This window comes from Myripristis murdjan, chromosome 9 (assembly GCF_902150065.1).
Source record: "Myripristis murdjan chromosome 9, fMyrMur1.1, whole genome shotgun sequence".
Lineage (NCBI taxonomy): Eukaryota > Metazoa > Chordata > Actinopteri > Holocentriformes > Holocentridae > Myripristis > Myripristis murdjan.
The window spans coordinates 35836382-35850944 of NC_043988.1; the positions used below are offsets into that span (position 1 = coordinate 35836382).

The window sequence follows — 14563 nt, forward strand, 5'->3', positions numbered from 1 at the left end:
AGAGGGATTGAACTCACAAACTGGTCTTGGATATTTCCCTTCTTAAGAATTATCTTGAGACCCTCCGGTGTGGTAGTGGTGATTCTGTCATGATCCACCCTCTCGTATCTGGAACCAATCAGAGACTGAGTCACTAGTGATGTCAACACTTTGGGGAAGTTCAGTGTCAGTGGAAGTACAGACTGTCAGCTTGGTGCCAGTGTCAGTGTTGCTCATGGCAAAGTCCCGACACTGGATATGATGAAGTAGAAGGTCAGAATCACTTCAACATTTTGTACCATCAAAAAAAAAATCCTTCTTGTATTTGAAATCGTATAGAACTTTTACATCTTTGACCTGGCTCCTTAAGAAACTCTTTCATCATTATTTTACAGTCAGAAATTCAAGTGACCTTGCTCTTGAATAGAATTTGATCTGGCTTCAGTTTTAAGTTGGTCTAGACCCTAACCCTGCTGGCTAAGGAGGAGGAGGAGGAGGAGGAGGAGGAGGAGCAGAAGATGATGAAGAAGACAAAGACAGATGGATATAGAGATTGGGCCATTCCATTAAGAATAGGCCACTCCACACTTAAAACCTGAGCAAATTCATTTGATTCAATAAAACATTAGAAAATCAATACAACATCACTGGAAAATTGGCAAAGATTTGTGAAAAAATGCGTGCAAACAATTTAGAATTGTGAAAATTATAAAAAAAAAAAAAAAAACAACAACAACAACAACAACAACAACAACAACAATAAAAAACAGGAAAATTATCAGAACATGATCAAAACTTGTACCCAAAATGTCTTTAATAAACACCATAAGATGCTGCATCATGTGAAGCTAGATGACTGTAGGAATCGAATGATGTCATGTCCTGCCAGGTTATTGCCATGGAGGCTGAATGTCGCTCCAAAGTTCAGCTAAATTTTGTGAGGGAAAAAACTGGCAATGTAAATTCCAGCGGGATGCCTTGACCTCTGACCTCCAGCTGTCTGAATGAAAATGGGTTCTCTGGGTAGCCATGGCTCTTTCCTATCCCTGATCCCATGCAGTTTGAGCCACAAACCATGTGGTTGTTTGCATACAGTACAAATGTGGGACAGAGTTAGCCTAAAGCAACATTGGTTTAAATACCGTACATGGTCCCTTACAAATGAACTCATAAAATAAATACCCCGTTTTCATCGGAGGTGCCTCTGCCCGATCAGACCTGGGGGGTCCCTGGTATCCACCTCCTCTCCCTCTTCCTCTTCCTCGTCCTCCTCCCCTGGGTGCCCCACTCTGATATCCTTGGGCCCCCTGTCCTCTCTCCCAGTTTGCACTAGGAGGAGAAAAATGAGGATGAATCAAGCAGTGTCATAAAAACATGGAGCATGGGGCCTGTAGGAGAGTCACTAGATGATTTTGGCATAATATTTGACATTTTCATTAAAAATTACTTTCCATTTTTGCACAGATAGTTATGTGTTTTAGATTTCCAGAGTAAATAAAAAATGAACATGACAGCCAGAATGGCTGAACAGACAAAGAAAACAGCAGCACATACAGAAACTTAAACTCAATCAATAGAAAATCCAAAAATGACACCACACTGGTTGACTGACAGGTGATCTCTGAGAAATTAGGCTGCAGGCTAGACATCAGCCTGGCTAAGTGTGTTTGTTTGCTGCAGAGCGGGACAGGGAGTTTTCCACAAAACAAATCAAAGGAGCCAACCAGTTAGGCCACTTTCAGAGCTTAAAGACCCCCTAAAGAGGCATTTTAAAAATTGTAAAAATGCTCTGCTATGACTATATTTTGATTAAAACTGCTTTCCCACGAAAAAGTTGTTAAAAAAACTGTCAAAGAGGCTAAAAACACGACTACTATTTCTCCCTCATTAAAAAATCCTGGTTCTATGAATATTCATGAGTATGCAAATGAGTATGCCATTATAATGGTTATATGTACCATAAAGTTTGCTTTTATGATACCTTTAGCCTAATGTAAACTTTTGTTTACAGTCATAGCAGGGCCGGCCCGTGGCATAGTCAGTAGGCTATAGACAAATAGCTGTTAGCGGCCAGAGGGGCACCGGCAGCGGTTGCTCTACCGGCGGGTTTTTGTCGGCGTCGGGGGGGCAGGGGGGTGTGTAGGCACGCAGGCAGGCAGGCATGGAAGGGAGCAAGGGAGTAATTTTGCCCAGGGCGCCAACATAGGCAGGGCCGGCACCATCAGGGACGGTTTTAGCTATGAGCAATGTAGGCAACCGCCCAGGGCGCAATCTACTTGGGGGCGCATGAGCGCCCTCCAAAAAAAAAAAAAAAAAAGTGCGTCCTCTAACTAACTAACTAACTAAATAAATAAATAAATAAATAAATAAATCGCCATTTTTCTAGACTAATATCGCTCATTTCCACGTCAAGTTGGTGCAGTGGGCGCTGAGGCGCCCCTGCTTTCACGTCAACTTGCTGCTGAGAGTCATGTATACAGGTCGTGTGTCAGAAGAAAAGGCAAGGGGGAGGGGGGCGCGAGGGCACCCCAGCTTCCACTGTGCATATGTAAACCAGTACGTAGGCTCGCCTGATGCCGCAATTACCGGTGAATGGCCGCATTGCGCAGCCAATAATCAACCATCTTGTCTGTGTCGCTGTCCGTTGTGCTGCTGCAGCCCAACAAACACACACACACACACACACACACACAGAACTTCCAGGCGGTAACGGCCACTACCGGTGCCCCTCTGGCGGCTAGAGGTGCCCCTCCCACAGCAGGGGTGCCAGCACCTGCACAAATACCTTTTTTGGAAAAATACTTTTTATATGGACAAAATCTTGTTTGCATAAAAAAAAAAAAAAAAAAAAGCCACCAGCCGCGGCACCGGTCGGCATCAGGCCGGCCGCGGCACCAGCCTGATGCCGACCGGTGCAGCGCCCACCAGGTCAGGTCTGCCGGATCTGACAGGTGAGCGGCGCACACAGACTGCCATCCTTTCATTATAAATAAACTTTTGTTCATACGCGGCTGCAGCAGCACAACGGACAGTGACACAGACAACATGGTTGATTAGTGCGGCCATTCGCCGGTAATCGTGGCATCAGGCGAGCCTACCTCCTGGTTTACATATGCAAATACAATACATGTGTATTTGCTTAGACCCCCAATATTAGACGAGGGCATTTTTTCAGGGCATTTTCAATGGAAAAAAATATCGTCTTATATTCAGATGAATAATAGAAAGGAGGATGTTTTTTTTTTTTTTTTTTGCGCTCATGCTGCCCCCCACGTGACATGAAAAAATGCCGCCCCGGGCGGCTGCCCGCTTCGCCCGTGCCTAAAACCGCTACTGATAGCCTATATGGCAGTATGTGCGCCGCTCACCTGTCAGATCCGGCAGAGTAGGAGTAGTAACACGGAAGGGCGCAAGGCAGTAATTTCGCCCAGGGTGGCAACATGGACAAAACCGCCACTGTTGATGGTGATATGATATGAGGTGATATGAGGCGTTTCTAATAATCCACTGCTTTCATACATTAGGCTTCGATAATGATGCATGTTACCATCCTTTACCGCTCCACAGCCGAACACAGAGCAAGTCTCCGCCATTGCCGTCTAACGTTTAGCCTACTCCCGCATTCTACCTGTGCATATATTATGTTAATGAGATGGAGAAAACTCAACGCGATTGGTTGCTTGGGTTTGTGACGTAGGAAACCTGCCTGGACGCTGATAAACTGAATCCAACTTTTTCAGACTCTGGTTTTCAAACTGCATTTTCAAATCTAAAATGCTCAGTTATGGCGTGCATTAGCGACTTCGCTGCTGAAATGCCTTGTAGCAGAACCCAAACACTACATTGACATGTTAATAATTTCAAAAAAATAATTTTTGGTTTAGGGGGTCTTTAACATCTCAGCAACCATTGTGGTAACACTGGATTGACTGGTTGTCCTGTGTTATCATTTTCACAGTTAAACAAGCAAATTATTACATATTATGGATCAAAAGGTGATTATACTTATTTGTTTTACTGAGACTTTACCTTGATGACCCACTGCCTCTTCCACTTTCCACCTGCTGTGGTATTGTCATCTCTGGTTTTAGGTCACTGAACTCTTTGTTAATGGCATTGGCCAGGGATCTCACTGTATTATCGTTGTTATCCATCAGGTGAATCTCAGTGAGTGAGCCCGGACCTCTTGGACTGTCACAGTACTCCCGCACTGCCTCGGCTATCGTCTCAGTACAGAGATCAAGAGGAAAGCCAAACACACCAGAGCTGATAGCTGGCAGAGCAACACTGGAGCAGCTGGCTGCTGCTGCCTGTCTCAAACTTTCTTTAACAGCCTGCTTCAGACGTAACACAGCGTTCTTCTTGTCAAAATCAGAGAACCGTGGGCCGACCGCATGAACTACATACTTGCAAGGCAGGTTACATGAATCTGTTATGATGGCATCACCTGGTTTTAGATGCCCCTTTTTGGAGATATAGTCATCACTGAGTTTCTGCAGTTGTGGTCCTGCAGCCTTGAGCAGAGCAAAGGCCACACCGCCGATGTGCTTCAACTCCTCATTGGCTGCATTGACCACGGCATCCACATGAAGGCTACAGATGTCCCCCTTGCTGACTGAGACCACAAGTCCACTGGCAGTCGGGACTCTGCAGTAGCTTGTTGTTCCAAGGCCATATTCTTCATCGATATCTTCATAGAGATCTTCCTCCTCTTCATCTTCATTATCTGGACGCAGCACCACAACACAGCCAAGATCTTTCATCACTGTAGACAGAAACATGCCTCCCTGAGACAGGAAATACTTTTTTGCCCCAGGTTTGTCAACTGTGAAGTTGTCAGTGAAGAGAGCAGCAGCCAGTTCCTTAAAGGAGGTATTGGCTTTCTGGACGTGAAGACGAGCCCCAGATATTTTGATTCTTGGCCTCTTGGGATCGAAATGCACTGTCACCTTATCATCTTTAGCAATACTTTTCCAGGTTTCTGATTTTCTTTCCTGAATAAACTGAACAACAGCACAGGACAGGACACGAATCGTTTCTTGAACATGTGAGTAATCAACGATAAATTTCTTCAGAGTGCTGCTGACCTCTTTCACTGGATTAAGGAAGCCAGCCACTGTTATTTGGTTTCTTCCACCTGGTTGGATCTGGATAGTCATTGTTTTCTTCTTTGAAGAATTGTAGGTTTCTGAAAGTTGCTGATTTAGATCTATCAACTTGGGCAATTGCAGCACTTTTTGGTCTTTCACGTCCAGAATATGCATGGACAAAGCCATCTTCACCTTCTCCTCAGCATCATTAAGGACACTATCAGAGATTCCTGTCAGGAAAACCCCTCTATTCTCTATGCTGTAGACAGCGCCTATGCCCTGGGATATGAACAGGTCCTGTGACATCTCTGTGGGGTCCACTGACTTGAGGAAGTCAAGAAGACATGTGTCCATGTGGAGTGGTTTCTTGGACATTTTCATGGTCTTTTCCAAGATCCAAGACTTGGTCATATAAACCTCCGCAGCAAGTCCAGAAATGGTTAATGTCTTGGTGTCCTCTTGGTAGGAGAGAAGCAACTCAGGGGAAATATCCTGTGCTGCCTTTTGCAGCCCTTCCTGATTCAGGATATAGTACATAGCAGGGGTCAGATCCATCATTTCAGATATACCATTCATCTGCCGTTCAATTTGACTCATGGCTTTCAGAACAATACGTTCTACTGAAGCCCTGATGCGTTTCATGTCACTGTCCCGGCCTGCCACAGTCAAAGCACCCCTGGATGCATCCATCACCAGAACAGCATCTTCTCTCACCACTGAACGGATATCTTTCTCTGCCAGTTTCCATGCAGATGCATTGGCCAAACACTCAAACGCTGAATACTGATTCAAGAACTGACGGAAGGCCTTTTGGGCATTGTCCATCCATGTATCCACATGTTTGGCAGTAAGACCTTTCTGCCTCAATAAGTCAGGAAGAGGGCTGAGTTTTACCTCTGGTTTCTCCATGTCCACACTACAGAAATAGGGTCTCATATGATCACTGATGGTTTTGAACTGTTTCTTCATCAGGATGAATTTCCAGACAACTTGGTGAACACTCTCTGTGAAAGGTTCAGGCATTTTCCATGTTGGTCTTTCTTTGCCATACAGGGCAGATCCCAGGGACTCGTAGTACAGATACATCCGGACAGGGAACTTGCGGATAACATGGTCTCTTTTCTTAGTAATACTTCCCACAACTGCAGCAATAAAGGGCACATAAGAGTATAATTAAACAAACAGCGTTTTGTAGCACTTACCAAATTAGTGAAAAATGCCCAGTTATTTGATTGGTATTTAATTAAGTGTAAAATAAGAATAAACTGAAACCAGTAAAATACGAGGTCAAACAACAGTACTCAGTTAATTCAGTTTACCTTTAGGGTCATCAAAAGTGACAATGGCAGCCTGTTCCTCTGGTATCATGTTGATTTTGACTGGCAGAGTCCAGCTCTTCTCAAAATAGAGTTCCAGCATCTCTGCAAATAATTCAGACGTGGTTAGGGTAACTTACAAGGACTGGGAACAGTCAAGTTCCCAAATTTTAAACCTCATTAGAATCAATGTGGCAAATATTTTTAGCCGTGTTAATACACTTGTTTACTTTGTTCAAGCCATATCAGAAGAAACGACAGGATTTTGTTGCTTCACTTTCAAAGTGTTCTTTCCATGTTGTACTGGGATCGTCCACATTCAAGATAATTTGTATCTACAATTCACAACCAACCGTAAACAAACTACTGCAGAGAATTCTTGCTTTTCATGAGTGTATTTGGCTGTATTAGTGTGAATATAACGGGTAATTGTCATTTTTGGGCTTGCCAACATTGGTGGGTGTCTTGCAATATATACTGCTTGTGTTGACCCACATAAACAATTTTTGACTCCAGACAGGAGATATCTCAGGTTATGAAAAATTCTGAGTTGAGCTGACATCACGTGTTTATTGTTGTATTTATTATTGACTGTGTTAATAAATGGGCAGAAAAACCCTACATCTACCTACCTGTACTTGCCACAATAAGATTTGGACAGTTAATTTTTATGAAGCCTCCAGTCAACTTCTGTCGACTGGCCAAAAACCTCATGCTGGCTTAAATAAATCTAATCTAATACCCCGATGGATGATGAGACATTGGATCAGCTGTCTTTTTTTATGGTGTCAACATGACAGTACACTGCCTTTGACCGTATGTTACATTCTGTTGTCCTGTACCACCACCCATAAAATATTGTGCACTGTTAAGCCTTCTACTGGCTTTGACTTCCATAATTTGAAGTGTTTGTTGTTGCTAAATGGTCTGGCTCGTGAGTACAATAAATACCTCAAGTTGCTCTTTACCTCTGGCTACAAACTGTCACTTTCCTGCACCACCTTTTCTCTAAGCGCAGCTTACCTCTAATCACAGCGGGAGCGAGGTTCTCAACTCGGACGCTCTTTGCTTCCTCCAGTGGCCGAGCAGTGATTTCAAATTTCTGGAGCTTCACGTTGTTCTTGCTCGCCGTGAGGAACCTCTCCACATCTGCAAAGCATGTATGTTACTTCCAAAAGCTATGGCAATCTTACCAGATATACTACTATGTATAAGAAGTCCTGCCAAATGACAGGCAGCATAATGTTAAATGCAAACGAGCTGGATGCCAGAAAGGGATAATAATAGGTTCTGAATCGTAAAGAACCATGGACGTCTTCAAAAGTAAGAGGACAGCACTTTTTAGGGGTCAAAATTTTTATTGGACCAGATGTTTCAACAATGTGGCCTTCTTCAGTGTGCTTAGGGACAAAATAATTCACATCCCTTGAACAATGCCGAACAATGAGCAAAAAAATTTAAGAAAAACTACAGCACTATGCCTTCATATAATAATTAACTGCAAGGCAAGGGAACAGTTAAAGAGACCTAATTACCAAATCATTCAAAAAGATCATCAGATATTATATCTGAAATAAAAAGTTGTCTCAACGCAAAGCCTCAAGGATATAATCTAAAAGAATCTAAGGATTCCTAAAAAAAATTCTCTTGTATCCTCTCATGAATCTTTGAAAACATATTTTGTATTTTTGTCTGATAAAACAACTAGGGGAGAGGATCATCAGTCAACTCAAGATTCGATTTAATCCTGGTTCTTGGATCACAATTCCATTGAATTATGATTCTTCGATTAATCAGGATTCAATTATTAACTAAAATTTGTGTTGCCTGTATTTTTACAAAAATAAAATACAAAAAACTAGCTGTAATTTACAAAAAAAAAGCTTAAATCAATTAAGTCAGTTCCGCTTATTTTTTTTTTACTTCTGTCTAATGAATAAATTTAAACTCAGTGCAAACAGCACCATCTGTTTGGCTGGATTGGCTCTGGCTTATGCAGCATTTTCAACACAATCCATGCAACTCCAACTTTTACTTCTTCATAAAGTTGTTTCATGGCTAAGTCAGTGAAATTACAAAAATGTAAATAAAAAGATTGATTTTTGCACCAGGGGATCAACAACTGTAGCAGAAAAGAGTCGCAATCTTGTGCTGAATCAAGTTTCCCTCGACCCCCAGCAATAACCTTTATCTTGTAATTACATGTACCTGCTATTCATAGGATTGCTGCATAATACTTGTCCAACCTGCTTTCAGACTTCATATGATGTATTTCTCCATTCCTATGTACTTCTCATACTGAAAGTTTAGGGGCTCTATTTTAATGACCTGAGCTCCTGCTCTGCAGAGCTGCTGTTGCTCCATGCTCCTGGCTCTAAAGGCTTGTCCTGAGTCTCTTCATTAATCCTGGCTGTGTTTTGGGCATAACATGCAGTGAACCAATCAGAGCGCCGTCTCCCGTCCCCTTTAACAGCCAGGTGTGTCTCACCTTGGTGGGTTGCTGTTATAATGGAGGATTTTCCAGGTAAGAAGGAAGGAAACAGATCTGCTCGTGCACCGAGTGAAAGCTCACGAGCAGAGGAGAAGGGAAAATGAAATGACAACTGAGCAGCTTGGAAACTACAAAAGACAGTTGTGTTTTGCTTGCAGCTGCTTTGCGGCGGGTGAGAGACAGGAACCGATATATTATTGCCCTTGTTAGTGAAGGTTTAAGTTGTCCTCACTCTTGTCTTTCATCAGCAGGGGGCGTTGTTCCTGTCTCGCTGTGGGCATTGCCAATAACCCCAGGTTAACGTGCAGGTGAAGCACCTGTATACGGGTAGATGCTGATGCCGATAAAACCTTACACCACTAAAAATGAGACTTACTTTGAAAACAAAACATTAGAGCAAATGATATTCAGTCCTTGGCTGACAAAGTGACTCCTTTATGGATATAAATGTTTTTGTTTTTGTTTTGTTTTTTCATTTCATACCACTGGGATCGCTGAAGGTCACAACGGCGTTGTTTGTCTCCCAGATGACCTCCAGGCCGTATGCGTCCTCGTCCAGCCCGGAGACGTTCTCCACCAGCATCGACAGCAATTCCTTCGAAACGCCATCTTTAACGTTTTCCAGCAGCGCGGCGACGCTCTGCGCCGACTCTGCGTCTGAGGCCAGGAACACAGAAACAAAACAACATTATTCTGCCCTCCTGTACACCTGTGAAAGTGACCTGCAGCAGTGGTGATGCAGTGGTTGGACTGGTGTGTTTTTGCTCCACGCTCCTTCCCTTTTCTTCATCTACTGTTTAACAAAATGCAAGAATTTCTGAGCTGGTTTGGGTTGGATGTTGTTTTTCCTTCTCCCTGATAAAATTCAGCCTCTTTTTTCTAAAAGTATGAATCTCAGTTTCCAGACTAATAATTTGGGACAATTAAATATATATTTAGTGGGTAGGACAATCCCAGCAATGCTGAAAAAAATATTTATGCTATGTAAAATGGATTCCCTGATATATTATGATAATATGTAGGTAAACACACACACTCACACACACACAAATGCTATTTACCCTCTTTGCCCGCTCCAGAGCCTCCATTCTCAGGTCCAACGTTAGAGTCAGGGGATTTTTTGGGCAAATCTGAGGTTAAAAAGGTTTGTGCAGTTTAAGCAATTTATGTATAAATGTAAAAATAATAAGAAGAAAAATAACAGAAAACGCCACATTGTGCAGGTGAGAAAAGAGAAAAACGCATAGACCTTAAAAGAAGTTCTGCATCCACTTAACAAAAACAGAAAAAGACCAAAAAAAAACAAAAAAACAAAAACAAGCAAACAAACAAAAAAAAAAACTGCATGAAAAGTTCCTTTAGCTTGTTTTCCTTGCAAGTTGGGAATGTGAGCAACGAGTAGGACGGCTGATCTCAGGCTGTTATGAGAATTTATTTGAAATGTTTTTTTTTTTTTAAATTCATTCTTTCTTGCAGTAAAACACCGTCATAAAACTTCAACAGAAAGCTTGTTCATGTTGGGAAGCAGTCTTACCTGGGGGGGCTTCTTCTTTTACAGGGATCTGTGCAGAAAGAGACACACCAGTCACACATAATGAAAAAGGCCTGTCACAACCTTGTAAAAATGAAAATAGTATACACTTAATAGTATACATTTTAAATTAAATGCGCAGAAAATTACCATAAAAATAAAAAAGAAATTAAGGAAATTTTGTTAAGAGGATGAATAAAAGCTTTCAAAATTAAAGCACGCCCAGGTGGTCCTGGGTTTGAATTGCAAACTTTCAAAATAAAAGCACACCCAGAGACTTGTGGGTTTGAATGACTTAACACCAGCCTTGAAAAACACAGACTGAGGAGCTGATGTGAGCTGTGTGGATCACTGACTGGACGCTGCCTGCTCTCTGAGTCAACGTTCAGTACTTTATCAGGCCTAATATAATCCACCTGCTCCGTGCTGTGGTGCAAAGTCTTCAAACAGCCAGTCAGGTGAGTGTGCCACGCCCTGTCCAACTGCTGAAAAACACAACCAATCCACATGATCCACTGTGCAAATCAGACAGCCTCACAGCTGCTGACAGGTTTATTTTTTCACTTTGATGGAGCCAGGCTAACAACTCCCATAGACTTCAAGTCTTTATGCTAAGCTAACAGGAAATGCTACCCAAAGGAACTGAATCACTGGACGTCCAGAGATGGAAATGGTGTCCAACGTCTGGTCTCAGTCTGGGGAAGTCAGGAAAAAGGGATTTTGCCCAAAAGGTTGGAGTATTATGGGGTACTCTGCAGGAGGTCTATGTTTTAGCAAAGTGACATGATTTATTTGTCAGCGGCATAGAAAGCACCCTGATGTTTACTTACAGACTGACAGGACAGGCGCAGCTTCACGTTTTGGCTCTCCAGGGAGATTTCGTGGTTTTGCTGGGCGAGCACTCGATCTCTCACTGGAATACAAACAGAAAGCCATGCAGTGATGACTTAGACTTAGCAAATCATTAAAAGATTTTTTTTTTAATTACATAAACATAAAACATGCCCATAGTCACAGATGTGTAGATGCAGTCTGATACAGGATGTTTATGTAATATGATATAATATGGTTGGTTTATGTTGTATACATATATGTAAGTTGTATACATTATGATGTAGTAAATGTAAGATAAATAAGAAAATCAGCAGCTCAGCCTTTTTTTTTTTTTTTTTTTAATTCAACACCAAAATGATAGGACTCCCTCCCTGTGCTTTCCTGTTTGCTTTGTTCTATCTCCATATTTGATCTGACTTGTTGACATTTGTTTTAGTGCCTCTGCTCATTGATTTTCAGTTGATTGGCTCGTTTTCTTGCAAAGCCTTTGCACTTGATTTAAATTGCCTGTTTTACACTCTTGTTTTTTCACTTTACTGTAAAGCACTTTGAGCTTCAGCTCCTGTGTGAGAGGAGCTATAAGCCCACAGAGAGCACTCTGCTTCCTGGATTATAACTACAACACTGACTAGAGAGCTGTATCACCTGTTTTTCAGATCCACAAATCTACAAAACTGATCTCAAGGCAAACCAACCATATTCTACAAATTAAAATCTACCTTTAAATAATGTTTTACCTCATTTATTTATTCATTTTTTTTTAATAATCTTTGTATTTGGCCAAACAAACACTGTCCTCTGATGGTGCACCTTAACATTTGGAGGAGATGATGCATATATGTACCTTTTACTGGTGGGGAACACACACTCAGTGTCACAATGTCATAATGCTCAGCTTGTCTTGTTGTCACGGTAACAGAGGTGTTCATTCACTTCTATGTTTGGCATTGAGCTCATAGTTAGTGCTGCTGTTGGACTGGACTGCACTTTACTGACAGCTGTTTCCAATATTCTGTCCCCCTCATTGTATACAAATAGGGAGGGCAAACAATTGGAAACACCTCTCAATATAATGCAGTCCAGTAGCAAACTACAACCTCAGTAATAAACACAGAATAAAAGTGACACATTCTGCACAATGCCAACACAAACTGAACATTTTAAACTTTGTTAAAAGGTAGAGTTTATGGCAGAGCTGCTGTCAGACTGGACAGGTGGGCCTGACAGGTGGGGGCATTTATATATACTGGACCCTGGGGAACAGAGATGGACTCCCACTGTACCCCTATTTCTGAGAGTGTAGGCGCATTATGGGACATTACAGGCTCTCTGAACAATAACAGGCACAACCAGTCAAGGCTTTTATGTGATTCTGATAAGCAACATGAGCCCTTTAATAAATCTGCTATTAGAAACCTTTGGTAGAATTCAAGATGGTCCTTTTTTTTTAAGCCTTTGACTGTCATACCTGTGATGAATCTGCGCTGAGTCTCCCATTAATCACATGTCAATCAAACAATGTGGGCGGTGCTGTGGCGTCTTTCTCTTGAGCAAACTCTAACAACCCAAACATCGAGGGAGGGTTTCCCCTTAATGCAATGCATGCCGGGAAGCTGCACTAATGCTCTAACAACGCTTCCAAATAAACCTGTCCGGTCAGATTTCTCCGCTCATAGTCATGAACTCACTCAGTGTATCTGAACATTCAAACAAAGTGGACAGCTGTTTGTAACGTGTTAATGAGTACATGAGAGCTGACGTCACCACACTGTGCAGTTTACAGAGTTTAAAACAATAATAATAATAGTAATAATAATAATATTATACTATAAACAATATCTAAACATCGATCAAAGGCTGCACTCGACACATTAAAACTGACAGAGAGCTGCAGTTTTTTACAGGCCCTTTGTCATTTCTCATCGTCATTGTACTTTACATCATCGACTTGTCTGCCAAACTTTTCATATGTTTAGACAAAAATATTCAAGTGAAATTAGGTTCTGGAGGTGAACTCCGAGCTGTCACCTTCGTCTGATCTGAAGCACACAGTGGCTCTTCCATCGTCCGCCACCTCGACCCGACACTCTCCTCCGCTCGACTTCTTCCTGCTCTGGAAGTGAAGCTGAAGTTTGTTCTTGATGCCTTTGCACTGAGCCGGGCTCCACTCGCCCTCCACGGTGATGGGAAACGGAAAGTTGTCCATGGTCTTCGCTCCGGACTCTGAGAAAAGCAGTTCACGCCGTCCGACTCGGTGTGTGGAGCCTCGGCGGCAGCAGCGCTCTGCTTTCACTTTCGTTTCCGCGCCTGGAGTCGCAGGAAAGTATCGGATCCGCCCAGCCATGACCTGTTTTTACTGGCAGACCAGGGCAAAGTTTGCTTCTCTTATGACAGGGGCGGATAAAATGTTATTCTGTAATAGATCCATAAAGCTGAGTCTTATTTTAGCCCTGAACCCTGACGACAGACGGAGCGCAGCCCGCCTGGTTTCCGTGTGGTCAAGAATGACCAATGAACTTAGAAATGCCTCAGGAGTTCAGGACAGCTCTTATAATAATACTACTACCGCTGCTACTAATCACAATTATATGATGCAATGATAAAATAATCTCTATTTATAGCGCACTTTTCAAAATCCAAGTTACAAAGTGCTTCACAAAGGCAGCAAAAATAAAATAAGAACATAAAATAAAATAAAACAAGTCACAAACTCATCAGGTAAAAAAACAACAACAATTTGGAGTATAAAAACCAATAAGACAGTTCAAAGAAAATGAAACCTCAAGTAAAATCAAGAGAGGCTCTCTGATAAAAAAACAAACAAACAAACAAAAAAAAACAGTATGATTTAAGATACTGTACTATCCCAAAATATAAAAACATGCCGCTTCATCGTTTGTAATTTTTGTATTCATTTAACATAAAAATGTTGGATTCAACACAGGCATTTAAAGGTGTTCCATTAATTCGGTGGGTTATTAGTCTCCTCCTCCTCCTCTTCATCAGAGGAGGTTTTCTTTTTCTTTAGATCTGTTAAAAAATGGCCATAATGCCTACCGTGGAATAACAGTGTATCAGGGCCACTGCAGGAGAAACAAACATGGAGCCAGAGGAGGTGGGGGTAATATTTCAAGAAAAGAAAACCTACATTTCCAAGATTAAAGTAAAAAAAAAAAAAAAAAAAAAAAAAAAAAAAAAAACTTGGCTATTCTCTGAGATTAAAGAGGTAAATTTATGGTAAAAAAAAAAAAACAAAAACAAAAAAAAAACTAAAATTTATGAGAAGAGAAACTCAAAAATTCTGAGATTATAAAGTCGCAAA

General features: G+C 41.7%; 1 protein-coding gene across 3 annotated transcripts in view; it reads right to left on the minus strand.

Moving 5' to 3' along the window:
• Positions 1-13507, minus strand: part of LOC115364828 (protein mono-ADP-ribosyltransferase PARP14-like) — a 32298-nt gene extending 18791 nt beyond the window's left edge. For all 3 annotated transcript variants that reach the window (XM_030059457.1, XM_030059456.1, XM_030059455.1), the window contains exons 1-10: positions 13270-13507; positions 11238-11320; positions 10411-10438; positions 9938-10006; positions 9360-9533; positions 7409-7534; positions 6389-6490; positions 4009-6211; positions 1162-1308; positions 18-108 (exon numbers count right to left, since the gene is read on the minus strand). In XM_030059457.1, coding sequence (XP_029915317.1) covers positions 18-108; positions 1162-1308; positions 4009-6211; positions 6389-6490; positions 7409-7534; positions 9360-9533; positions 9938-10006; positions 10411-10438; positions 11238-11320; positions 13270-13447 — 3201 coding nt within the window. In that variant the 5' untranslated portion in view covers positions 13448-13507. The remainder of the gene's footprint in view (positions 1-17; positions 109-1161; positions 1309-4008; positions 6212-6388; positions 6491-7408; positions 7535-9359; positions 9534-9937; positions 10007-10410; positions 10439-11237; positions 11321-13269) is intronic.
• Between the last annotated feature and the right edge of the window lie 1056 nt (positions 13508-14563).